This window comes from Tupaia chinensis, unplaced genomic scaffold (genome assembly GCF_000334495.1).
Source record: "Tupaia chinensis unplaced genomic scaffold, TupChi_1.0 Scaffold000644_1, whole genome shotgun sequence".
Taxonomy (NCBI): domain Eukaryota; kingdom Metazoa; phylum Chordata; class Mammalia; order Scandentia; family Tupaiidae; genus Tupaia; species Tupaia belangeri.
The window spans coordinates 4,405,259-4,432,311 of record NW_006160165.1 but is presented as its reverse complement, the minus strand read 5'-3'; the positions used below and the strand labels follow the sequence as shown (position 1 = coordinate 4,432,311).

The following is a 27,053-nucleotide window of genomic DNA, read 5'->3' as shown; positions in this document are numbered from 1 at the left end:
GGAGCTGTCCCGCCTGCCTCCGGCCTCCATGGCTGCCTCCTCCCAGGGCCCCGGAGCTGCCTCTTCATCGTCCTCGGAGACCGGGGACAACGGGGACTACACCGAGATGGCCTTTGGCGTGGCTGCCACCCCGCCACAGCCCATCGTGGCTCCCCCAAAGCCAGAAGGTGCCCGTGTGACCAGTCCCACCTCTGGTGTGAAGAGGCTGTCTCTCATGGACCACGTGTCCGGGGTAGAGGCCTTCCTGCAGGCTAGCCAGCCCCCAGACCCACACCGGGGGGCCAAGGTCATCCGGGCGGATCCACAGGGGGGCCGGCGCCGCCACAGTTCGGAGACCTTCTCCTCGACCACCACCGTCACCCCGGTGTCCCCGTCCTTTGCCCACAACCCTAAGCGCCACAACTCAGCCTCTGTGGAAAACGTGTCTCTCAGGAAAAGCAGCGAAGGTGGTGGCAGTGTCCTCGGGGGCCTTGGAGGAGGTGACGAGGCACCCACGTCCCCCCAGCACTCACAGCCATCGCTCCCGGTGCCCCCACCACCAGCACAGCCTCGGCCCTGGACCCCTGGGCAGCCCGGGGGCTTGACTGGCTGCCCCGGGAGCAGTGGTTCCATGCGCAGAGACACCTCCGCTGGCTTCCAGAACGGCCTCAACTATATCGCCATCGACGTCAGAGACGAGCCTGGGCTCCCGGCCCCGCCGCCGCTGCACCCCCATCCGGGAGAGAAGGCCTCCTGGGGCCGGACCCGAAGCCTGGGAGGCCTCATGAGCGCGGTGGGCAGCGGCAGCACCAGTGGCGTGTGTGGGGGCCCTGGCCCTGGCGCGCTGTCCTCTGCCAGCACGTACGCCAGCATTGACTTCCTGTCCCACCACTTGAAGGAGGCCACAGTGGTGAAAGGTGAGGCCCTAGGTGTGGAGGCAGGCAGAGGATGGGGGCGCGCGAGGTCTTTGGGTTTCGCTTCTCTCCCCTTCGCTGGTGCCTTGACCTAAAGGCCAACCGTGGGCTCCGACGTGTTTTGCTTCAATCTGGCTGACGTGTTCACCTCGCCTGAGAATCTGCCAGGAGCAGTCGGGTGGTCTGAGTGGAAGTGAGGCTTTCCACACGGGAGTGAGAGTGGCTGTGTAGACCCGGCCCGTTTCCTGTGCACGGCCCTCTTCCCACCTATTACCACGGTGGTTTCCCAAATGGGCTACACCGAAGAGCTCAGGGCGGTCGAGAGGTTCTGCTACCGAGGGCCCGAGGGCCCTGGCTGCTCCTGCTGGCCAGCCTGCAGCCTGCACCCCTGTCTTTTCCTGAAGCTGAGCCCCAGCTGCTGCTTGCTGAGCCTCGAGGCTTACGAAAATAGACCTGGAATTCGTTTGAGAAACGAGCTCAGTTTAGGGGCTGCTGCGGGGAGCCATCCGCCCTCTCCATCTTTCACATCCACTGTGGGGGTTTCCGTTAGAGGCTTGCGTTTCCCTTGGAGGGCTGGGCCCAGAGCGCTGTGGAAGAGCCGGCATGGGAGAGCCCCTGGAAGGCTTGCTAACACGGCTGGCTTGGCTGGGAAAGCCGGGAGATCCTGACAGTGCGAGTCTGGGGAGGGGCCTGACCGTGCACAGCTGCCCGGGAGTCCCAGAGCCTTAGCCACCACTCACTGGGACCCCGCTGAGAAATTGCCTGCTGGGCCTCACCCCAGTCAGAGGATGTGGACCAGGGCCCAGCGTTTTCAGGGTTGCTCGAGTGCATTTCGTTTTGTTTTATTTTTAAGCATAGGGTGTATGTATGTGCTTGCTGGAAAGAGGAGAAAGGAAAAGTGAGGAATCACCCCCTGGGGGTGGCCACGCTGCAATGCCCTCCCCTCCATTCGTGCCCAGGTGATGTTAATGTGCAGCCAGGATAGAGTTCGGTGCTTCCAGGAAAACAAGGGCAAGAAAGCCCAGGGCTTTTCCAGAACAATTGCATGGAAGGGTGCCTCTTGGAGTTCTTCACATTCTTACCAAAGACCCAGGGGGAGGGGCGCGGGCCCTGCAGTTTTTTGCCTTTGAATGTGTGGAGGCCGCGCAGCAGCAGGGGCTGCAGTGTTCCTTGGAGAGAATTTTTACGTGGAGCTGCCACTCTGTGGGTTGCTAGTGGGCTAGCCATTCCGTGAGAACCACGAAACAGGAGCAGAGTGTCGCCTGGATGCAGGCCTGGGGTCCGGGGTCTACAGGGATGTGAGGCCATGCGCACTGGGAGGTGGCTTGGGAACCCACACGCCTTTTGTTCAGAGAGTCAACAGCTGTCTAGAGCTGGTCTATGTTTTAGCGTGTACTTGGGACTGTGGGTGAATGGGATTTAAAATTATAGCTGCAGGTAAATACCCTGCTGTTGAGTTGAGAAAAGCTCCTTCCTTTTTTATTAAAACTACTGAATGGGAGATGAAAGCGTGGTAGAGAGTCATCAGGGGATGAACGGCTCGTAGACAGTCAGGAGTGTGGCATTTCAGCACCTCCGTACAGCCAGGGAAGTCGCCAGGACGCGTGCTGTGAACGTGGCTCTCGCAGGTCACTGCATCTGCAGGTACGCTGATACCCTAGTGGGTCTGAAGCATAGCTTATGGCGGGGAGCTGAAGGGTGAGCTGCTTTCCAACACAGAGAACCTGTGAGCACAGGCCAGCGTGTACTTGAATGGGAAAAATCACACGCACACACACACGTGTATGCTCAAATGGGCACAGTGAGCATGGATGCCACCACGTTCACCTGGGTGTGGCCGTCATCAGAAAAGCGGCCTTGGGGGAAGTCAGCAGTGCAGACCTGCACCTGAGCCAGGGGCCCCAGGAGTGGGCCCTGCAGGGAGCAGGGGCATCGCTTGGCGTTTGCTCCTTCAGGCCAGGAAGGACTTGGGACTTTTTGGATGAAGCAACAGAAACAGGATTCATATATCAGAAAATGGGCTTTGTGAAAATTTGGAACTGCAAAAGACAAGTATGTTTAGAGATCTGATGTGGCTCGAGTTCCCAGCAGTGTAGAATTCCTTTCCGCTTACAGGACTCGTGATGCTCCGCCAATGCTGCACAAAGGTGAGGGGTGGTCCGGGTGGGTCAGCAGCCCTCCGTGAAGGAGAAAGGCCATCTTAAAGCTGGCCTGTGGGACCAAAGCCACATCTTAAACAGCACACCATGTGCCAGCTCGGATTTCTAGAAAACTGACTTGCAGAGAGGGAGAGCCGGGTGCCGGGTGCCGCCTCGTAGCTTGGAAGCTGTGCTTTGTTGAGCCCGAAAGGGGACATTCAGAAACTCAGAGTGAGCATGCGGTCTGCTTTCACTCACACATACACGTAAGTCGTTTGTTTGTGGCGCTCGTAAATAAAAAGTTCACAGCAGATAAGTGGCCTTTGAGAAGATGATTTATAGAAGTCAGACTTGCAAACCATTGCTTTGAAGATGAAATAGAAAACTCACTTCCTGGACAGCCTGGGGCCTGGGCCCGGAAGTGGCCAGTGTTTCCACACTGACCTGGTCAGCGTGGGAAAAGCTCACTGGCAATGCTGGAGTGCAGGGATCTGGGGTTACTTGGGGAAGGTTTAGTATTTGCATAAGTGGTAACAGAGGCAGAGGCAGGAAGTGCCAGGAATGTTTGGTGGTTGTTTACAATAGAATTGGAACAGGGAGGGGTTGAAACGCAGGAGCCAATTAGAAACTTAGTGTGATAGACAGAGATGTGTGTATATGTGTGCATTCGTTCAGAGGAAACTTTGAATTGTGCCTCTTTTTGAGGTCAAGGGAAGGTTACTTACTGTGGGGGGATGGGGAAGAGAGAGAGAGAGAGAGAAGAAAAAGCCTGCCGACCTGTTAAGGTTTTGTTGTTAGCATCTGGAAAAATGTTACTGAATTTATAATGCTTCCGAACTGCTTTTCTAAATTAGCTTAATAGAGTTTTGCGGTGGGATTATAGATTGTTGTGGACCAGCAGATATGCCCAATGTTCCTCTTCAGTGGGACTTTTATTCTAAAACCGATTTCTATCTATGTATAAAAACAAATTCGGCGAGAATTGCTGCTGGGGACGTCGGTATTGAAATTGTGTCCGATGCATGTCCTGAGTGAAAGAATTATGAAGTAAGAGAAATGTTTCCAAAGGAAGAATAGAAATCACGATTTACATCTGAAAGTGTGGCCATTCGGAGGTCCTAAAGCAGGTAGCCAGGGTATGTGTGGAAAGCCAGGGAAAGGAGCCAACCAGGGACGCCAGCTTTGTTTGGCTCGGGGTGAGCTGCCCCGCCTTAGCTGTCAGCTCTGGGGATGGGAAAAGGAGGTGTACACTGCTCCTGCCCTCTTCAGAGGAACAGCCGAGGTGCTAATGAAAACACACGCAGGCTTTCGTGAATGAAAGTCACATGACTTGTTCTAGTTCCTTTATTGAAAGAGAAACCTTTACAAAAATAGGACTTCGTAGAAGGAAGCGAGCGCAGTTTGTGGAGCACTAAGCCAGGAATCAGGAAACCGGGTTTCTAGCTGCTGGTCTTAACGAGTCATTGTGTGACTGGGCAAGCTACTTAATCCGTCTTCTCACTTTCTCTGTCTGTAAAATGGGGTAATTATAACCCTCTCCTTTCCCGAGGAAGGCCACTGGGAGGTAAAGACCATAAACATCAAGGGTGTTTTAAGCTCTCCTAAAGGAAGGTGCTACTAATCCGGTTCTGTAGACCTTTACTATTTGGAAACTGTGACCCTGTACACGGAAAACACTTGTAAATGGGTCCTTTTAAATTTAAAAAAGGGTGTGGAATAGTCTGAAAATGGAGCCCAGGACCTTCTTAAGAAAGGCTTTCCTCTACTGCTTGATTGCTAGCTCCGCCAGATCACCCAGAGCCTGCGTTTTTGCCCCTTTATTTAAGATTAGTTCACAGATAATGGTTGATTGTAACCAAGGACTGGAGTGTTTTAAATTACATAGTAAAGTAACAGTTGAGCAAAATAGCATACTAATCCTGAAACTATGTTAAGACTGTACTTTGATTACCTTTTATGATTTGTTTATGTATTAAGAGAAGTTGGCAAGATAAAATGTATCATTAGAACATATTTCTCCTTTAAGGTGGATCTTAATGCAGGATGGATTAGAAGAAAAACAGAACCCTTAGTCTTTCAGCGGTTCAATCATCCATTGTTCGGTCTGGGTCTCGTTCTCTGGAGCTGATTTAATGGGGGCTGGTCACTGCGGTGTGGGTTGGGAAAAGCACGCTTGGTTGTCAGACAGGGTAAGAAAATGTTTGATCCTTTTGTTTCCCACCCCTAAAAACAGAATGTTAATAGATAATGTTTTGTTTTTTCTATGACGATTGGAGCGAGCCTCTTTTTCTGATGAGAGGATCTTGCAGAAGTTGTAGTCACAGCAGGGGTATAATGGGGTTCCTGTCAAAATCCTCACTAATGCATTTTCTTTAGAAGCATAGTTCCAAGAGCTGGTTAACTTTTGGTATCAGATTTGGCGAGTGGGGAGGCGTTTTTTGTTTTGTTTTGTTTTGTTTTGTTTTTGGGTAGCACAGAATCAAGTGTTCCCATTTCACCTTGGAAACGTAAGGGAAAGTGTAACCTTACTCCCTTATCTGCACTGCCAAGTCAGGTGAGGAAAGCTCTGCCCTAGCCTGCCTGCAGCCCTGCAGGGGCCGCCACCGGGCTGAGGGCCCCGTGGAGTGTCTCCCATGCAGACGCGCAGCATGTGTGTTTCTGAGCAGGATGGGCAAGGTGTTTCAGTGCGGCTCGTTGGTAAGCACAACTTCCTGAACCCCCAGAATGATCAGTTGTGAATGCTGTCTCTTAACCGGTCATAGGCTCTGTGAGACCAAGGCTTCAAACTGACACGGGGCCTTTGCGTCGGCTGTTTGGCTTGGGGGTGTGCTTCAGCATGGCCATGGTGACTTGGACGCCCTCATGGACAGAGTTTAATGATAGGTTGTTTTTCTGAAGAGAATTGGTGGGACGCCTTCGTGCAAGGTGGAGATCGATGCTTGCACCTGACGGTCTGACTTCTTTCAAGGTAGCTGTGCACACTGATGGCAGCTGTGCTGAAGGGCACGTCAGGGAGCCTGAGGGGAGAGGCTAGCCAGTCCCCACTGGATGTAGCACCAGGCTCCCTGGGTGCAGATGCTGCGTGGTGGCTGTGCTTGGTGGTGCTTGTGCTTAATTGAATTCATTATATTGGGATGATTGGATTAAATTGTGCAGGCTGCATGTTTGCAAATGGTAAAATAGTCATTTTAATGGTTCTGATTTCTTTTTCTATTAGGTTAGAAAATACTAAGTTTGCATAGAGACCCTTTCACAAGTCCCAAAGACACTATAAAACTTGAACTGGTAAACATTTCTTTAAATTTAGCCCTTTTTTATTAAGTTGCTGTGTGTTATGACACAAACACATTTGATACAATTCTCATTGCTTATTGAATTTTTTCTGAAATTTGGAGTATTTGGTAGAGTAATTTGATCCACAGATACTTTATAGATAAATGACCTCGTGCACTGATTGCACTATGTAAATACTAGATCTCTTACTATACATGTTAGAGAGTATTATGGTTTCCAGAAATAAATATTTTCTATTTATTTCTATTTCTATTTTCTATTTATTTCTATGCATTTTTGCATAGAAAAAAATATGTCATGACTTGTCCAACAACCCCTCAGTTGGGGCTGAGGTTCTTGTATGTGTGTGAGTGTGTGTGAGTGAGTGTGTGTATGTGTGTGTGAGTGTGTGTGTGCAATTTTGGAGCAGCACATTTGGTCATGCTCTGAGGCTCGATGTAAATTTTGTTCATAATTAAAACCCAAGTACTAATGCTGTGTCCTCTTACCATGTTTAGAACCTCTGTGCCTAAGCATCCAGTCTCACCACTCCTTATCCATATGGAATTGCTAGGCCTGAGTGAGTTATCATGGTGTCTATTTCAGGTTTTTCAGTGCCTAAAAATAGGTATTAGACATAGTTAATTATGCTATGTGACTTTGTTATCTTAAAGTCTGTATTTTTATGGTAAGAATGCCTTTTACTTCAGTATAGAATGAATGCATAATTATTAATATTTGTGAATAGGACATAGCACGTTTTCTTTGCATCCTGTGACATAAAGCCTCCCTTCTGGCCACCGAAGCATTAGCATAACTAAGAACCCAAGCTTGGTAGACCGCTAGTGACCTCGAAGGAATACTGCTGACGTTGGAGCTGACGGAACTGGGTCCTGGACTCTGACCAGGGCTGGGGGTCCCTGCACAGCCCTCTCTCCAGCAGGTCCACGCGTGTTCTTCATGGTGTTGAGACGTTTGCGCACATAGATCCTCATGTGATGCTGCAGTACGTGCCAGGCCCTACGCAGGGCCACCTCCACCCCTGTTCATGGAATGGAGAACCTGCAGCCTAGGGAAGCCAGGTGCTCTGCCTGAGATTGGGAGCTGTGAGTAGGATGGGGGCCTACCATGCAGGGTGACTTCCTCGCAGTGTGGACCGCCGTGCAGGGTGGACCGCCACACCGGTTCTCTGACTTCTCTTCCTGTGAAGAGAAGCTCACATGCAGGGCCAGCAGGGACCTTCGAGTAGGCCCTGCCTCAGGCAACCTCACATTACCATCCTGGTTTGTATTTCATTTGAGGGACAGTCACTTAAGTCCCTTGTTTTCTTCTCCCACACATTATTAACTCAGGGTCAAATGGAGAGATTGAGGAAAAGTTGACACTGCTGGAAAGCCGGAAAAGCTTAGGATTTGATCCTACTGTCCGGGCTGTCATGTTGCCAGAGAGTTTTGGAGGGGATGGCCAGGCTGTCAGTGGGTCATCTGTCCATTCGGTCAGCGGGTCAGCGCTTCTGGACATCTAGTGGTCTACACAGTGGGAAATGTGTTTCCTCCAGCTTTAAAACATGTTCTGATAAAGCCAACTGTATATTGTACTTGAGAAAATCACTCCCCCCATCACCGTCATGTGTTTTTAAACTCTCTCAACTCATTGTGGTGGCAGTCTTAAAAGAATAAATGAAGGCGTGTTTTGAGGGTTCATTGTTGGGAACCATTGGTACGATGAGACTGACTTATTTTTAGATTGTGAAAACAGAGGCCAAAGAGGTTGGACTTACTTAAAGTTGCTGGTTTGATTAGGGGCTGAGTCATTCGTAAATATTGTCAAGAAAGGACAGGAGCATGTGACACAAGTGATGGTATGTCCCTGTGGGTCTTTTGTATGAGATGAGTAACTTTCTCCGAAGATGTGGCCCTCATCCCTTTAGAAAACTCTGTATTTGTAGAAGCGATATTAGGTGTTTTGCTTCAGAATAGTTGAGTAAATTGCTTCACACGTGGATTCACAAGTACCCTGAGAATCAGAACTAGAGAGTGCACAGACACCAGGTGAGAAAGTGGGTTGTCTGATCCCGGGCGTGGGCTTGGCAGGTGTGTGGGCCGCGTCCGACCAGGAGGTGGGCTGGCAGAGAGCTGGCAAGTATGCAGCCTCGTGTACTTACTTGTTAAAAAAAGAAAAAAGGGCATTCTCGGGGTAATCACATCTAAAGACCATGTAACCTGCGGAAGCTGAGTCCGTGCTCTGTAGGCCGGCAGTGAGTGAGTCAGGCGTGTCAGCGTCTTTAAGATGCTTCCGTTGTCTAAGTGAAGTATCATATACTCCCCATTCTGAAGGAGTCCATGAACAGTTTCTTGAGACATGAGTCATTAGGCTATTCAACGATGAATTTACCTGCAAACTAACCAATTTAGAACTCGCCTAAGGACCAGTAGATAACTGCTCAGCGGCTGCTTGCTGGTTACCTGGGAAGCCGGTCCTCCTCTAGGCCCCTTACTGTTTTTAAGACCATGGTTTTTTTGTTTTTTTCCTCCTGAGGGGGAAAATCACTGACCTGAATTTTAATATAAAGAGAAATGGTTTTCCTGCAAGTTTAGTCTGACAGAGCCCCTAACACCCTTTGAAGGCTGACAGGCTGGTTCCACACTGTCAGTCCCTAATGGCTGCCAGAGCAGGGGAGCGTCCCACCCTAGCTCAGATACCTCCTCCCTAGCAGATGGCAGCCTCAGGCCGAGCCATCAGGGGCAGACTGCTGGGTAATCGTGCCCTGCGTCACTGCTGGCCCTGAGGGGCGGGCCGGCCTTTCTGTCCTGAGTGGCGGCTTAGACACCTTTCCAGGGGAGAAGGCAGTGGGCGCAGGGCAGCCTGTCCCAGGTCTCAGGTTCTGGAACACTTCCCAGGTTGGGCAGGAGCACTAGCAGGAGCCAGAGCCGCCATGCAGGGAGTCTGAGGCCGGCTCCAAGTCCATGGCGAGAGCAGCCCTGCGGTGAGAGCGGCCCCTGCCGAGGGCCTGGGCTCCAGCACTCGCCCACTCTGTGCTGCACTGCGGAGGTGCCAGAGTAGGCCTGGCCCCGGTGAGGCTGTTCTGGGGGTCCTGGGCTTGTGGGGGTCCCGGCGCTGACAGCTGAGCCTGCAGCCTCAGGCCTGCACCAGCATCTGACTCTCCTCTCCGCCCACAGGCGCAGTCTACACCTGTGTCGCCCTGCCCTCTGCTTGCTCAGGGCCTGGAAGCCCCCAGTGACACGTGGGAAATGGCGAGATGGGGACAGAAGTTGGGAAGTGGGCTGGGCTGTCCTTCCTATGTTTAAAAACCAGGCAGGTAATACTTGAGAAACTCCGGGCAGTAAACAGGATTAAACGGGCACAGATTAGAGCGCTGAGCGGCTTGTCTAGTCCGAAGAGTTCAGAAACGGAGGGGCTGAGACCCCGGCACAGAGGTGTCACGGGCTCCTGGCCTCCCTGATGACCGCGGTGGGAGTTCCAGGCAGGGGGCGTTCAGCTGTCCCTGGCCGACACCACACCTTGGATGACTCTTTTTCTTCCTTTTTGTCGTTTTTTAGTGACTGAAGTAGTTTACTTTGGTTTCTTCTGACATGATAGTGGGGAGCATTTGTTCCTGTTGTCCCACATACAAGTGACCTGAAGTAACACTTCCCATAGCAGCTGAGGCAGAAGACAGGTAGTTACCCACGCACTCTCTGTTCCGTTTGTGAAACGCGTCTGGTGGGACTCTCCTGAGGACTTTGTCACTTTGTCCAGTGGGTGTGTGACAGACGTACAGTCCCGCTGAAACTCGTGTGGGTATGCACGCCTCGCGGAAGTGCAGAGGTGCTCTCCAGGGGAGGGTGCGCACCCAGGAATGTGCGTGCACTTAAACTGCAGTTTCAGAGAGCTAATTTAGCTGGCTGGGTAAGCAAATAAATAAATAAATAAAACCATACTAGCAGATGGCATGGACAAACTAATTTGAAGTCACACAAAACTATTATAAATGTAAACACTGGGGCCAGCAGGCAGTGAGGGGTAAGGCGCTGGATCCCACATGGCCCAGTGTGTGGTTTGAGTCATGAACCTGGCAGCCCGGAAAATACACCAGGTGCGCGTGAGAGGGTGCCCAAAATCCCAAGAGGAGAATGGATTGCAACACGGCCACCGCGCGTTGGGGGAGAGGTTCTCTCTTTCTGCCTCTGTCCAGTGAGCACACACTATAGCAAAAACTAAAAATATAATAATAATAAGAAGAAGAAAGTGAACATCAGTGATTGCGAACAATGTTGAGATTTCATTTTGACAAGTGGTTTAAATGAGCATTTTCTCTTAAAGGCAATCTGCTTCCCCATATGATGACATTTGGGTGTTCGGGGTCATGGGGAAGTTTGAAGACGTGGCCACGCGGGCTCCCCTGGGCTCGCTCACCCTTCCGCCTCACCTCACTTGCAGCCCGGTTTATCAGTAGAGCTGGTTTATTCGAGGTCCTGTTCCCGTGGAGTCGCTGCTGCCATAGCATGTCCACGCTTTCCTGGCACGGAACACTCGGACAAGTCTCCAGGTCAACTCAGCGTGGAGCGCTCCTTGTCCGATGCCGTGTCCCCGCAGGGCCTAGAGTTTGCCTTCCCTGGGTGCTCACGCGGCAGTGCAAGCTAGTCAGTTTACTGAGTGCGTGGGAGTGCCCGCCCAGGAGTGGGTGTTCTGGGAGATGCAGAAGAAATGGGCAGCAAGGTCCTGCCTTTAGCACAGTGTCTGAGGTGGGGAGTGTCAATTAGGACGCTGTCCGGGCTGGGGGAGTCTCATGGACCCTGTTGCTGAGTGCTCCCCTTTCTCGCCCTCTGGGCTGAACATCTGGCTGGAAAATATTGGTGGAGCCACTCTGAAGTCCCAGCCCCTTCTTCCTGCCTCACGCCCAGGTTTGCCCTGCACACACCTGGGTGTGTCAAGTGTGGTCTTTCAGGTAGCTTGCTCGCCGAGAAGCCATACGTCGGCTTTCGCCCTGGTCCTCATTTCTCAACGTCAGCTGCTCCCAGAGGAAGGCCACCCCACCTTCTGTCTGTTGTAAGCGGTAGGGGTCCAGAACCTCCCACTCGCTAGGTTTGCACTCTCCTTTCCCTGCTACATCTGCTGGTCCCTCTGCCCAACCCAGACGCCTCTCGCTCTCCTCGCTCGTGGGGTAGGGATCCTCTCAACAGGTCTTCTCTCCCTTACATCCCCTCTGCTCTCTTGGTTCCCGGGTGAGACAGCCCGGTAGGAACGGTGCCTGGTTCTCCTCTTCACAGGCAGCCATGCCCCCCCACCCCGAAACCATCAATGTTTAGATTGGAATTACTCGCCCTGCGTGAGCTTCCGCAGGTACCTCCATGATCACAGTTCTCTTGTTTTATGCTTCAGATTAGCCCTAGAAATGAAGCGATCGTCCTGGTCATTCCCGGACAGTTGTGTTTGTCGATACAGATGCGTTCTCTGTGGGGGCACGGCCCGCATCCCATCTTTCTGCAGATGTCCCTACCTGCCGGAAGGTCCTCCCCTTCACACCTCTCTGTTAGGGAGCCCTGGTGCTGCCGCACCTGCCCGTGTCCTGCCCGGGGAAGGGAACCCCGCATGGGTGGGCAGCTGCGCACTGCCAGCCTGCTGGGCTGATGGCCAGGCAGCTCCAGGTGAGTTTCCTGTCTCTCTTACCTTGTGGCGCCTTTTACTGTTCTTCCCAGGAGAAGCACACGCACACGCACACACACAAGTTAAACAGCAGCAACTCCACTCTGGCTGCTGGGAAGCAGAAGTTGGGGAACTGGAGGGACAGAGGCAGAAATTGGAGCTCTAATTTTTAAATGTAACCAGACTGTCTCAACATGTAACCTCTTTTTGTTACAGAGATGGCCATTGTTACATGTGGAATAGACTTTACCCATTTATTGTTATGGTATAGGCGGAAAAGAAATAGGCTCGTCTTTTACATCTTCTACGCTAGAAAGAAAGACAGAAGGCAGTGAGCCTCCTGGGAGCCACCTACCTCTGAGACCCAGCGAGTGAACGCACCTATGAAGCGTGTTCAGAACACGCAGTGTGCTGGGCGGTAGTAAAACACTTTGGGATGAAAGCAGGGCAGGAAGAGGGGGAAGGCAGCCCTGGGCCCAGCACCCTGAAGGCGGGAGAGCGGGTCTCATGGAGATTCAGGGAAGAATGCAGCAAGCGAAGGGGTCAGAGGCAGTGCAGAGGCCTCTGCAGAGCACTTCCTGTCCGTGTTTGCAGTGAGGAGGGCTGGTGCGCTGGCAGGGAGGGATGAGGGTGAGGGTCCTGGGGAGCTGGAGGAGTGGGGGGCCAGGAAGTGCTGGCTGGCCATACTTACTGATGGAGCAGGGAAACGGTTGCTCTGGAGCCAGACATGGGCACGGCAGACCTTTGACACCAGAGCCCTCCAGTCCCGTCCCAGTGCTGGTGGTCGCCCTGGATGGTATTTATTTCTAGGGGAATGAAGACACTGAGATGTTGTTGAGGTCAGGGATGCCGGTGGGCCATTTTTATAGGAGAAACAACAAAATCAGAGCATAGGCACCGAGCCACAGAAAGACATGCTGCAGTGTGAAATCTTGTGATGCGGGTGTGGGTCCTTGGAATTTGTAGAATGCTAAGAAACGGTTTTTCACTCGTACTGCCTCCTTGAAATTTACCTTTCGTTTGCTCTTAATATCCTTATTGTTTCTTTCTTTCTTTTTTTATTGCCAGAGGGCATGTGCTCTCACCAGAGAGAGAGATGGAGAGGGAGAAAGACCCCCTGGGAGGGTGTGTTCAGGCCACAGTCCCATCCCCATTTCTCCACCCTGCTGAGACTTGGGGCAGACATCCATGCCTGGCTTGGTTTTCAAGCCACTGGGGCCAGGATTTGACCCACACAGTTGGCCATGTGGGATCTGGCTCCCTTAGCCACTAGACCATGGGGCTGGCCCATTTTCCTGATTAAACAACCACCACCACCCCAGAGCCTGAGGTCCGGATCATGCGCTGCATGCCTGCCCTGCCCTGTGCCCTGGCTTCTGGTGCTGGAGGGACCTCTCCCTCTGCAGAGGCTCTGCACTCCCCGTGGGCCTGCTGTTGCCTGGCCCGCAGTCTTCCAGGTATCACAGCACCATCTTGTAGAAAATGCCCTCCTTCCTTTGACCACGGTAAGCTGGATCAGCTCACTCCCCACTGCCCCTCCAGGCAGGGTGTGCAGCACATTCCGTTCGTCGCAGGGGCTGCTGGAATGGCTGGCAAGCACATCCACCTCGGTCCTCGGTGACAGGATGCAGCAGATCACAGGTTCTGTACTGTGTGTGCTTCGTAGACTCTGGGCTCTCAGGGAAGCCCAGTGGGTGGTTTAGCATTAGGGCACAAAGTCTGGGGGTACGCTGGTGCCCCACGTGTTAAAAGGCTCTGGTGTCCTTTCAGCCCCGCAAGGAGGAAACACCCGTGGGATGAGCAAGCTCCAGCCGCGGGGACAGTGGCTTGTTGCTGGTGAACTTTTAGAACCTTGGGAGAGGTCAAGTCCATCTTCTCAGCTTAGGCTGTTTCGTGTTTTTCTGAAACAAGCAAGCCGGTGCACATGAAGTGTCTTTAAGAAGTTTATCCGTTTGGGTACGATAAGGATGAGGACCTCATCCTTGAATCATTTGTTTTAACTGTATTGGCAATTATTTCTTCTAAGTAGACGCCATAAAATGGCCTATTGCTCTCCAAGGAAGATTCGGGAAACAGTAATTATTTTGTATGCATTCATGTTTACCGGGCATCACAAGAGGACACAACTGAGAAGTTTTCAACGGTCAGATTGATCTCCTGGGACGGAAGATTGCTGAGAGATGCTCTCGACGGGATTTGTTAGGTCTGGAGTAGGGCGTGATCGTACAGTATGTGGTGTCTGCGCACCCCGACGCCCCACACTGAGTGCCGAGGGTGGTGGGAAGGGGCGTCTCTTAGACCCACCCCTGCAAGTCTTCAGGGCCCGCGCTCAGCCCCGAAGGCTCCGGAACGGTGGTGCTGGAAGTCAGCCCTCACAGGCCAGCTTTCGTTTCGTACAAGAGAGGGTTTCTTGAGACCAGCTTGTAGCACAGCACTTAGGTGCTGAGCAGAGGAAGCTACACCCCACACGGCTAACCAGGGTCCCCGTCCTGGCCCCGGGGACTCTGGAAAGCGCGTGCGCCAGATTCTGCTGGGGTAGAGATTTAGAGGAAAAAGGATTGCAGCGTGGCCAGTCCCTGTTGGGCGCGCGCTCGCGTGCTCTGAAATTTAAAACGTAAGGAGGATGTGCTCCTCGTAATTCCTCGGCGCTCCCCCTCCCCAGAGCTGAGCAGTTGGGGAACGGTGTGTTTCCGTGGTCGCGTATTTTGTCTTCATGTCGCTTTCTGCTTGCTAGAGAAGGGAAGTGGGGACCTGTCTGAGGAACCTTACCGTGTCCCCGGCACGCTACCTGTGGCTGGGGCTGGCCGTCCACTTACAGCCAGGGCAAGAGGCAGGAGCAGGGGCTGGTCGCGTTCTGAGTCTGTGCTGGTGGCCCTGGGCGAGTCACCACACCGCTGGGCCTTGAGGGGTCGGCCCACTGGTCGCAGCCTGCTCACATCTCTGAATCTCTTTCCCACGGAGCCTTTGAAGAACACCATGGCGGGACCAGCCCCCTCGGATTCCCGGGTGGGCAAGGCTCCTTCCAGCCCTTGAGCAATTGAAAATGTCCGCCACCTCTTCCTCCTTTCTCTGCTCTCAGTTGGGGAGGCTGGAGAAGTCCCTCTTCCAATAGCGCACTCTGTCTACACTGTTTTCAAGGCACCTTTTGGCACTCGGGCAGAAAGGGCAGGACGATGGGGCAGAGCCCCTCTGGGTGCCCGTGTGCGTGTGCGGGCACTTGGCTCTCCGCAGTTGGGGACTGTAGCTCCGTCAGCCGTTTAACTCGCCTTCTGGGTGTCAGGATGTGTCCAAGGGCAGACGGAGCAGTGTGGCCTACCTGAAGCGTGCTTTTCCGTGTGAGTCAGCGGATACGCCTGTCCCTGCGGCCCGCACTAGAGGGAGCCCAGCCCACGGGTGGCGTGTGGTGCGTGCTCGGCACATGTGGCGTGCAGAGGGTTTGCATGTTCTTCTGGGGAAGTGGCCCCACACAAGTGCGGCAGCTGGGCTGATGGGGTGGTGAGGCCGAGGCTCCGCAGCAACTCGGGCTGTGAGCTTTGCGTCCCGGGAGGTACCCCAGAGAAGCAGTCTGCCTCTCTTCTGCTTCTGCCCAGGTAGAACAAGCTAATTCCCTTTATTCTGGGTCTGTCTACCATGGCCCCACACATGCCTCAGTGGTCTCTCTGCTAAGAAGCTGCCGTTGTCTGCGACGCTGTCTGTGGGTACAGCTGAACCAGGTGGGAGCCGGCGGGCAGGTGCGCTGCAGCTCTGGACACAGCCGGCAGAGGCTCACCTCCTGTGGGCAGTGGCCTGGCCTTCCAAGGTTTTCAGGGCTCGAGCACAGCACGTGGCAAGGGGACTCGAGCCCGGGTGGGCCAGAGGGAGCACGTGTTGCACTGGGCGGGGACCTCTCGGCCGTGTTAATGCTGCACACGGTTCATCCGTAACTTACGACCCCACTGGGGAGTTAGGGTAGGAAACAATGTCCTGGCTTTCCGCAGGGGGAGCACGAGATGACATCGCTGGACACAAGCCCTGCAAGGCTCATGCGTGCAGCCACACCTTCTACACGCTTCCTGCCCGTCACGTGTGGCCTGGAGTGGCTCCCCTGCTGGGGCAGAGAGATCATTGCCTGAGTCCCTCCTGAGCTCCCCAGAGCAGCAGCCTGCTTCTGCAATTGACCGAGGGGCCTGAGCCAGGGAAGGGGGTGCCACGGCCGCTGGTCTTCGGGGTCTGCCCTTCTACCTGGGCTTGGGTGGCAGCTTTCGGTGATAGACAGATGCTCTCTTGCTAAAGGCTCTCAGCTGGAGCTGTTGGAAAGACGGCCCAGATCCCATCAGGCAGGTGTGACTGCTGTGGGAACTGACCTGCAGCGTTACTAAGTGTCTGAGGGAGACAAAGGTTGGGTGGAAATGATACATATCCACAGCTGCTGGAGATGGGTGTGTTTGACTAGAGTTTTTCACGGTCCTTTAATTTTATAGTGCAGTGTAATAATTACATCTGTAACCTCAGATATAAACAACAGGAACACTGGAATTTTCTCAGTGTAGGCTCACACACACGGACGCGCGTGCCTTCCGCTGCTCCCGGCATGGCTGCAGGTCAGAGTGAGCCATCAGCTGTGCTGGATGTCCTCAGAGAGGCAGAAGCCGCAGAGTGCTTAGTTATGTTCCTGTTCCCAAGTGAGCCAAGGAGGAACGATCTGACCCCTTTGTAGCATGCACATCGAACGTGCGTGGCTTTTCTTACCCCGTTGAAGGCGAGCACACGAGCGTGGAATACGGTTAGGGATAATCGGATTCACTCAGTGCTCTTGTCGTGAAGAGCCAAGCAGAAGAGCTGTAGGTAAAGGAGTGAATCCCCCAAGCACGCCAGCTTCAGAAATGACTTCATGACTTGCTTCCTCATTTTCAGCTGGGTCTGTAACAGGATAGCGTGGTTTTTAGCCGAGAGTATAGTGTTTCTAAAGTACGTAAGCATGCAGGTAATTTTCAAAGGGGGATCAGCTAGTCTCCAGGTAGCACGCAGGTGGCAATACGTGCAGCTACTCTGACAGCCCGGCCCAGCCCTCACTGTCTTTCCTGACCAAGCTTGGGTTTGCTTGGCTCCGTAGGAGGAGGTCGGCACACGGGTTCTGTAGAGTCCGATTGTAATCCTTCGGGCCACATCGCTATTTAGTCTGTGTCACAGCTACTCCCTTAGCTCTGCTCACAGTGCGAGAGCAGGCAGGATGCAAATGAGCCAGCACAGCCGCGTCCCAATAAAACATTTTTTTTTTGGAGAGGTTTTTGCTATAGGGTGCGTGCACTTGCCAGAGAGACAGAAAGCAAGAAATCACCCCCCAGGGAGATGGCCACACCACAATCCCTTCTCCTCCATTCTCCTCTCGGGATCTTGGGCACACACGCACACGCGCCCAGTGTGAGTTTAAGCCACGGGGTCCAGGACTTGAACCGCGGTCGACTACATGGGAGTCCAGTGACATAGCCATTACGTCATCCGCTGGTCCCCCAAGAAAACTTAATTTACAGAAGCAAACAATAGGCCAGATTGTGCTGTATACGGACTTCACCTTAGAATGTCACTCAGGTGACACAAGAAGGTTTGTTTTTGTTGACATTGTTGTCGTTTTGATTTTGGTTTCGGCTTTGCATTGGGAGGGTTTCCGACAGTTCAAAAGTTTTATTCTCCCTTGGAAAGTCCTAGCTTTTCTGCCAATGGGAAACAGCACGAACCATGTGGGATGTTTATTTCCATTTAACTCAGCGAGCTTTGTGAAACTCCTAACAAACATCGTGCCAGACGCTGGGAGTGTAAAGAGAAAAAACGCGGTCTGGCTAGGAAGACATCTATGAAGCATATAGACATCTACTATCACTATTACTCACTAAGCTGTATTAAGTTTTAGTGTACTGTTTAATGCCCTTTGAGGAGAGTTTTATTATGAGATAATGAAAGGAAAAATTTTGAAGGTCCAATGTGCAGAGGTAGAGAATAAGACCTTGGAGCCGGGGCGGGAAGGAGCTAGCGCTCGGGTACGAAGCAGATTCAAACTGGTGCTAGTCTAGAGATGCCCAACGCGGAGTCCAGCGTTGCTATAACTGCGCCAGGGATGTGTATTATAAGTAGATTTTACTGTTCTTACCACCAGTAAAAGTAACTGTGTGAGGTAGGCATGTCACTCTGCTTCACTGCAGTAGCCGTTTCACTCAATGTCTGTACCCGTAACATGTTGAAAACCTCAAATTTACACAACGAATTTTACTTAAAAAAAAGAAACAAACAAACAGAAAAAAACACTGCAGAAGTTTAAGCCCGGGGATACCAGGAGATCTGGGTGTCCTGGCCCTGCTGCAGGCTCACCCCTACCCATGACCTGACAACGGGAGTCTGAGAAGTTTTTCTCGGAGAAGTTGGGATCTGTGCCCACAGCGGCCAGCCAGGTCTTCATGCTTCCGGTCTGGGTTTATAGGAAAGGTCTAACGTTCCATCAGAGGAAAGCCAGTGGCTCGGGTGTTTTGTCACACGGCGTGGGTACGGCGTGGGCCTGGAGAGCAGTCAGGGCTGAGCCTCTCGTGGTGATGCTGCCACTGCGGATTGGGGGAGTCTTTCCACAGAACGATAGCTGACACGCTGCACATGGAAGGGCTTTAGCAACAAACCCAGAACGGAAACCACCCTGTCAGGAAACGCCATGAGTCTGCTGAGGCTGCGCTCCATAAAATCACACAGGTCTGTGTGTCCAAAGCCTCGGCTGTGTGGACGAAATCGAAGTGCAGCGGTTCGGAGCTTGGGAGTCAGTGAGTAAGATGCGGTCTTACGTGGAGGACTAAAGAGGGAGAGATTGCTTTCAACTCCAGTCTTAGGGGGAAACTAGATCGTCTCATTGCATCTCACGGTGTGTCATTAACGAGTTAGAACTTGATGCAGGTGATTTCTTTCACAGCAGAGGTTCATGACCGAGTGCCTGTAACTGTCAGTGCACGTGGAGAGCGCATGTGAGAGAAATGCCCTGCTCTCCCACAGTGGGGCTGGTAGATGTGGCATGGGGAAATCGGCCTTCTGTTTTTCCTTTAAAGTGAGGGGTTTTTTTCCAATTCAAAAAAGAAAAATTCAAGGAACTGTTTTTCTTAGAACTTCTAGTTTGTTATCACACCCCACCTTACCTTTTTTTTTCATGTTCTTGGAGTGTTTTGCTTTTGGTTAAGTAAGGAGATACTGAATTATCAGGCTTACTCTTCTAGGAATTTCTTGTGTTACTGGGAAGTTTATTTTTCCTCGTTGCTCTGTGTTCAACATAAAAGGTCTAAACTGGGTTCCGAGATATGCCTGAAAGACATGTTCAAACTCACCAAAGGGCTCCTTTCTTTCTTAATCATACTGGCTACTAGAAATATAAACTTTAATTTTAAGAATATGGTTTCATTTTGTCATGCAGATCAATATTGGTAACACCCCTAATGCAGAGACGGCTGACCGGTCAGGTGTTGGGACCTACACTGTGTGGAGAGTCCTCGGAAAGGACCGTGAGGCCCTGTTTCCTGCAGCTGTGTCAGGGAGTCCCGTGTGGACCTCCACATGGGCTCTGCATGGGTTCCATATGGATTTCCGCATGGCCTCTGCGTGGCCTCTGCACGGGCTGCTCATGGTCTCTGCACAGACTCTGCTTGGGCTCCATGTGGTTCCACATGGGCTCTGCGTGGTCTCAGTTGGAACCCGAGGCTCTCTGTGGAGAACTTGGGCTTTGTGGGCGGAACTGTCCCTGTCAGGTGTGCTTGCTGGATTTTGGCCACATGTCCATCCCTAATCAGTCTCACTAGAAACCATAGGAAAACACGGTCGCGAGTCAGAAACGGTTTCTCAATGGCCGCCGTTTCCCTGCTGGAGAGGATGCGCCGTGTGCGCCTCTCACGCCCTGGCCGGTGCTCGCCGGGGGTCCTCCGGGACGGTGCTCGCGGCACCGGCTCCCTGGTGGTGGTCGGCGTTTCGGCCTCTGTTCCGTGTATTGCAGGGAAAGTTTCCTACATGTTTTAATAACTTTTTCAGGGATTTATTTTCTTTCTCTCTTTTTTTCCTGTTTATTCTTGACTGGGGCGAAGTTAAGTGGATTGAAGGTGGACCCTGACTTCCTGTGCTCTGCACACGTGCATTCCGACGGCCCGTTGCCGTGGATTGTGGCTAGTGTGCTTTTTTGGGGGGGGGGGAGCCGCAGTGAGTGCGCTGGGGCTGTTCCGCATCTGAGTTCATCTGCCACGGCTCACAGCAGAAAGAAGGCACATAGCTGCACTGCGTGGGGCGACTTGCCAGCCCTTTGCCGAAAGTGCCCTGCTTGTTGGCACAGTTGACTCTCCGCCAGGAGAGCCTCTGTGAATGGGGTGTGTCTGTGGCAGTGTCTGGGGGACCAGCGGCACAGCCTCGGGGTGGGAGCAATGTGCAGCGTGTGACGAGGCCGGAGGGTGACAGGCCGGCACTGCCTGGGTGCTGCCTCCGGGAGTGGAATGGCGCGCGTCGCTCTGTGGTTGCGCTTCTGAGCAACGCGGTTCTCATAGGAGTTCCGTGTTCTGCTGTTGCAGCTGAGAAGTTCAAAGGGTATCTCCCTTCTTAGTGAATATTCAGAGTAGAGTGTCCTTAAAATTAATGACTCGCTCTTTGTTTGTAGTAAAATTAGCATAGATAATAATATAAGTAAAATTTTGCTGGAACCTCATCCTTGGGAAGCCAGATACTTAACGATAGGGTGTTGGCTGAGTGGTGTTAGAAAATCATTTAACTTAAGCATCACTCGTGTTCCAGTTCCTGCAGCATTTCCCGGCTCCTGCCTCTCATTCTGTCCCTGGGCCGGGGCAGAGGTGGCATGGCCACACTTCCTTGATGGCCTCGGGCAGGCACAAGCTCCTGGCACCTGCTATGAGGCTCTGCCTGGGCCCAGGAGCCTGCGGGGGCGTGCACGTGCAGTGGCAGACTGGTTCCTGGGGATGTCCTCGCCCAGCTGCAGCTGGTGCAGGGCTGTGCCCCCAGGTGCACCCACGCTTTCTCCCCGCTGCTCCCGCGCCAAAGGCAGCATTACGTGCCAGTTGAGGCAAACCGCTTGTCTCAGACCTTCCTCCTGCAACAAGTGAAAGAGGTTCTAGTTAGGTTCTGAGCACGAACCCGTCTTCCGACGTGCACCCTTAGTGGGTATCCACGGTTCTTAAGCCTCCAGTTTATCTGAGCCCTTCTGCTGGGGCTAGGTACATCGCAGTCCTCTGTGTCCAGTTCGAGGTCTACCCCGGCCTGCTCCCTGCTTCTCCCCTTTGCATCCCCATGGGGAGATCTCTACCAACTAGTTCTGAAGCTTATGGTGGACTTGAAAGCACCACACCCTGTCTCCTGTAGTCGTCATGGCCTCGCTAGCGTCCGGGAGGGTCTTGAAGCCAGTCCCTGGTGAACCAGCAGGTCTGTAAGTGACAGGCTGTTCCGTGACCCCAGCTGCAGTTCTGCGGCACATGAGGAGACCGGAGGTCTCGGCTCCCTCCGTTGGCTGTGAGGACAGGGTCTGTGGAATCAGTGGTCTTTGAACCTGGTAGGGGCGAATTCGAGCCGCGCCGTTTGCACCTGCGTAATGCGCGTGTGTCCAGCGCTGCGCCAGCTGAGTCGGCGTCATCCGAGTTCTGTGCTCTCAGCTGCAGCTTCTTGCCTCCTTGACGCGTGCCACAAGCAGTTCATCCTCTGATACCAGCCTCGTCTCCCAAGTCCTCGAGGAGGCTGTGCGCCCGGTAGAACTCAGGGTGCTGTCGGAAGGCCGCCAGGAGAGCAAACGCATGGGCCCGCTGTCTCCTTGTGCCACGCCGAGGCTTACAAGTCAGGGTTTTGATAACTGTATTGTACTTTAAAACAAAATGACACTTTCAATTTAATTAGACCTCACCAGTTGAGTTGAGTTTCACAGCGATACGGCAGCCTTGTGAAAATGTCAGTGTCCTCATGAATTTGCCAATTAAAATGAAAAATAATTTTTTTCAGCAACAATTAAACCCCCATTTATATGACTGTGTGTTTACATTTGAGAAATTGAAAAACTTTCTGGCTTAGCTGTTTTCAGGATAATAGACTTGCCGTTAGCATGAGACAGGTTAGTTCCATTTAGCACACTGTTAGTGCAGAAATAAAATAACTGTGTTTTGAACGCTTTCTGTTAGTGGCTTCACTGGGTCCTTATTATTTTTTGTGGGGGTGGCCTTGGGGTTCATCTCACAATCAGGGCTTGAGCCAAAATGTAAACGTATTTTAGGGTAAAGCTAATAAGTCCAGGTGGGTTTTAGCAAATGCCTGCTTTCTGAGGGATACAAACAGGTTCTTATGGTCTCAGAGTTGAAAATCACAGCAGGAATAGATAAAAAACATGGAGGACAGACCTTTCCCTAGGAGCAAGGCCTAGGCTTTATTTCTGTTGAGTTTCATTTGCAGATCATTGTTTACCTGCTAAATTTTTAAAAGGCATAAGACGTTCTAAAAATAGTAAGATAAAGTAGCACAGCCTTAAAATGTCACATTGTGGAGAACTTTCAGAATGAGGCATGAGGAGCTAGCACGCTTCCCTCGCACACTGACAAGCGCCGGTCTCTGGCTGTAGGAGGCCTGAGTTCACCCCTGCAGTCGGCGGGGCTCACTTTTAGCTTCAGGGCACCCCGAGCATTTCCTCTCGCTGCAATCAGTCCTCTGAACTCAAGATAGATAGAAAATAGTTAGATCGTCACAGGAAGTAGACCAGCGAGTGTGATCAGAGTCTGGGGTCAGGATTCTGAAAGAATTTGGAGGGGGCCGGCCCCTGTGGCAGAGGCCACGCACGTGCCTGCAGGCTGAGGCGCACCCCGTCGCTCTGAGGCACGCCAGGCACCTGTGCGGGCACCAGAGCTCTGAGGCTCTAGGGGGCTGGGAAAGGGGACCCTGGTGTGACGAGACCCTGTTGAGGGTGGTTTTCGTTCTCTCTCTCTCCCCCCTTTCTCCCGCACATGCACGCACTGGCGTGAGTAAGATAAAAGTCTTAGAGGCTGTGCAGAAGTGAGTAGTGTAGGTTCAACTGCCGAAGAAGGAAGTCTGCCTGTTTAAGCAGGACCCGCAGTGCTCAGGCCAGGCCGTGTGGCCACCGCTGTGGTCAGGGATGGGCCTTAGCGAAGTGCCATTTGGTTCAAACGTAAGAGGCTCTCAGAAGCGTGGCGTGCAGTGTCGCCCTGCGTTGTCCCGCCCCTGGAGGGGGGAGCTCACTGGGGGAGAACGTGGGTGTGTCTCTGGGAGATGGAGAGGTGGACGGTCGCTCCCCAGACCACGTCCTCTCAGGCGGCGGGGACGTGGCCCTCCTGGGAGCCCTGCTCTCGCGGATGCCACTCTGACCTCCCTCCCTCTTTTGCAGAGTGAAGAGCCGCATGGCGTGGCGACACCGCTCCCAGGGAACGGCACGGAGCGGACGCCCAGCCTGTCTCCAGTCCGAAGCTGCTTACGATTTCCCTTTGCTCCGAGCGCTTACACACGTGGACACCTCTGTGGACGGTACTGGCCGAGGACCCAGCGAGGCAGGACGCCGCCCTCATCCCCGTGTGGGACATTCGTCATTGTGCTGTTTGTGTTTTCTTTTGTTTTCTAACAAAATTCGCTGGAGAAGCTACTCTCAAGAAAATGGGATGTTTGCACTGGCCGCCTTGGGCTGTGGCCAGCGTCTCGGTTTCTTACGTTCAGTTCACTCTGGCGAAGCAGAACCGTCCGTCAGCATGCGAGGAGATCTCCCGACGCCCACTGAGGGTGACACCTGCTGGGTCCCGGCCTACACTCAAGATGCCACAGTCCTACCTCAGTTCCAGGGACCGCGGGTCACGTGGTCGGGGACGCAGGACCTCCGTGTTCTGCGGATCGGTGGTCGGCCTTACTGACTGGTCCCGGGAGACAGCTGCTCGGTGGGCTCCGGTCCGGGGACCTGCGACGTTTACTCACACACGGAGCCCAACGTGGGACCGACTGCGCCCAGCGCAAGTGAAGTTTGGGGTTGGACTCCCACGGCGATGACTAGATCTTAATTACTATACGTAACTGAAGCAACCTGCTTTTGAAAATCATCGACTGTATTGGGTGATGGGGAAGGGGCGGGAGGGGATTTGGGAAGGGGATACATGTCTCTTTTTACCTTTAACAGACTCGTTCAATCTTCTCTGTGTAGACGTTCATGTAGGTACTTCAGATTGCAGAAGCCTTTTATCCTATTCACAAGCTCACTCGTCTCTGCTGTCCTTCATCTTGGGCTTGCATTTCTTTAACCAAAAATTCATGCAGGCATGCTAGCAGTTCAAGGGTGGTCTGGGTTTGGCAGATTAGATTTGAAAAATGTCTTACCTTTAATACGATGCTGTTATGTTGGCCACCGACCCTGCCCTGAGGAGGAGAAAGGAAAAAGGCAGTGCGAGAAAGGAGCTGGTAACTGGAGGCGTCCGGCCCCTGCGTTGGTAACGGAAGGAGGAAAGAAGAAAAACCACCTCGCAGCCCGGGTCTCTTGTCAGGAAGGTCCCTGGCCGGGCGACCCTCGGTTTCTGTTTCAGTGTTCTGGAAATATCAGTGTTGTGGCGATTGTCACAGGTGCCATCTGGACCTGCCGAGCCGGCCCAGCGGAACATCCTGCCGTCACGCCGCTCCCGCCACGAGACCGGAGGGCGCGACCCCTCCCCTGCGGGGCTGCCCTAGTGCCTGTCTTCTCTCATACTCCTATAGAGGTTACAGTTATTCAGGGGAGCTGTGAGTTGTTGGTTTGTTTTTGTTTTTGTTTGGAGAAAAAAATATATATAAATATATAGATATATATCATTATAGAATAATGCATTAATAAAATGAGGCTTTTCTAGAGGAAGACCAAAAAATTCAATGTCTTAAACATATACCTAATGGCAATGCAAAAGTCTTCCTGCTTCCATGCTGAACTTTTAGAACCGAGGATTGTATTGCAAGACAGAGTTGAATGTAAAGTGATCCCCTGGGCACTTCTGCGGTTTTGCTTTCTGAAGTCACTCGTCACAGAAGTGCACCGGCCACCCCATGCTAGTCTGAAGGTCAGTTCCCACGTATGGTACGCCTTACGAAGAGGTCTAAAACGTCCTCCAGTTTTTAGTTCATTTGGGGAATAGGAGTGGCTGGGTATTGTATGCTATGTGACCCCCACCCCAGGTACAGCGGGGCTGGGTCTGGACCCGCTGACCCTTCGTGTTGATGCATATTTCACTAGGTTCTTAGCTAGAGTAGCCATGACAAGATACAAAGGGCCGTGTCATACTGCAGCTTAGAAGAAGCAGACTGCAAAGTTAATAATATACGAAATTGTCCTCTATCCTGTACATTTCAAAAAAAAAAAAAGGCATATGCAATATTTACATTTTTAATTTAGTTTACAGAATGGAACCAAAATGTATAAATGTTATGTTTGCTAAAACTTCATAATGTATATTGGGTCTTTGTACATTTTGCCTGACTTACCTTAAATTTAAACTATTTTTTGCTATATAAACCTTAACCGTTATTAAGCAGTGTTTTCTTTTGGGTACGTATTGTTTTCTGGGTATCGAGATGTCGAACATATTTCTTGCTGTCAAGCTATGACAAGACACCTGACTCCCCTCGCTCTGTCTTCCACCTTACGCTGTACATAGGGCCGACGTGGCACTGCGGAGGCGAGGGTCCACTGGACGGGCGTAGTGCGTTGTACTTAGTCTGTATTGATCATGGATGCCCTCCTTAATAGCCATATGCAATAAATAAAATACATTATTTATGACATGAATGCCGCTCTCCGGATTTGTGTTCTCTGGATTCCAAGTTTATCGTAAAGCCAGCCGACTCTGGAGTTTTGATGTCAATGAGTGAAGATGAGGCTCCTGAAAGCGTTCTGATACGGGGGCCACACAGCGTACGGCAGTGAGACGTGAGACTGCAAGGCCGGTCCACGTGGCCAGTTCTAGGTTCGCACCCGGAGATGTCCCTGAACATGCCCCAGGGCTGGCTGAAGCTGCGGTGGGTCGTGGTGTCAAGATCTGCTGCAGATGCTGTCTCTCTGTCTCTGTTTCTCTCCCCTATCTCCCAGATGTTCCCCAGCTCTGGATTACAAAACTTACCAAAAAAATGACTGTGTTAAGGGAAGAAAACGGAGCAGCCCACCACGTCCTGATAGTGCGGTTCTGATGGTGGCTGCTTCCGGGCTCTAACAGCCCCAGGAGGTAGGGACTGCCATCTCCACTCTGCAGCGAGGAGGCTGCAGCCCAGGGGGTGAGGTGACCTTTGCAGGCACACAGACTCTGAGTGGCAGGACCAGGGTCATAGCCAGCAGCACGGCCGGAATCTACTGCCCTCCTGGACGTGCACACGTGAGAAGACACCGGCATGCCCCACGAGAGAACAAGGAAGGAAGCCAGCAGGCCTTCCTTTCTCAAGGACAGTTGTGCCTCCTTGTTAGAAATAAGGATTGGATATTTCCACTTTGCCCCCAAATTACAGTCATGTTATAATGAGTATCATCTCTTTGAGACAAATACTTAATCAGCAACTTGGGGATGGTTTTTAAATGATGACTTTCAAGTCAGCAGGAGTGGTCCGCATCGGGATGGGGAAACTTGTGACGGTGTGGCTGTCCCCTCCCCACCCTCTTGGCCCTGTGTCAATTGTTCTGAGGGCCCCTGTCTGGAGTAGCATGATCTGCAAGGCATGGTATCCGCACATCTCTAACCATTTCTTGCGAAGGGCAGCTGATGTCTTGTCCAGGGAAGTGTGAGTCTGGGGAAGGACTGGTGGCAGCCAGGGTGGAGGTCCACAGACCCTGGGTATAGCCCAAGCCCATTTAGAGAGTGTCACAAGACAGAGCTGGCTAAGGGCACAGATCCCAGTGCATCCATTAGGGGAGGGTTTGGCCATGGACAGCCTCAAGAATCACTTAGAAGTTGCGCAGTAGCTCAGGGTGCCGTCCTAAGAGTCAAGAGTGAGTCTGAGCTGAGCTGTGGGATCGTAGTCACCCCCTGCCAGCCTGCATTAAATACGGCGGGACAGGTGAGGTGGGTTGTCCATATGTGTTGACCAGGGGTGCTTCTATGGAAGTGAAGTGAGCATTACTAATTTGTCATAG

General features: G+C 52.4%; 1 protein-coding gene across 1 annotated transcript; it reads left to right on the top strand.

The window, feature by feature from the left end:
* The first annotated feature begins 7 nt into the window (after positions 1–7).
* Positions 8–25,721, top strand: IRS2 (insulin receptor substrate 2). Its single transcript, XM_006159644.1, has 2 exons — positions 8–896; positions 23,319–25,721. Exons 1-2 carry the CDS (start codon positions 29–31, stop codon positions 23,321–23,323), a joined length of 873 nt encoding a protein of 290 aa, XP_006159706.1. The 5' UTR covers positions 8–28; the 3' UTR covers positions 23,324–25,721.
* Positions 25,722–27,053: the final 1,332 nt, after the last annotated feature.

Bases quoted from the DNA above. Each gene is read 5' to 3' on its own strand.
- IRS2 (XM_006159644.1), top strand. From the start codon at position 29: ATGGCTGCCTCCTCCCAGGGCCCCGGAGCTGCCTCTTCATCGTCCTCG.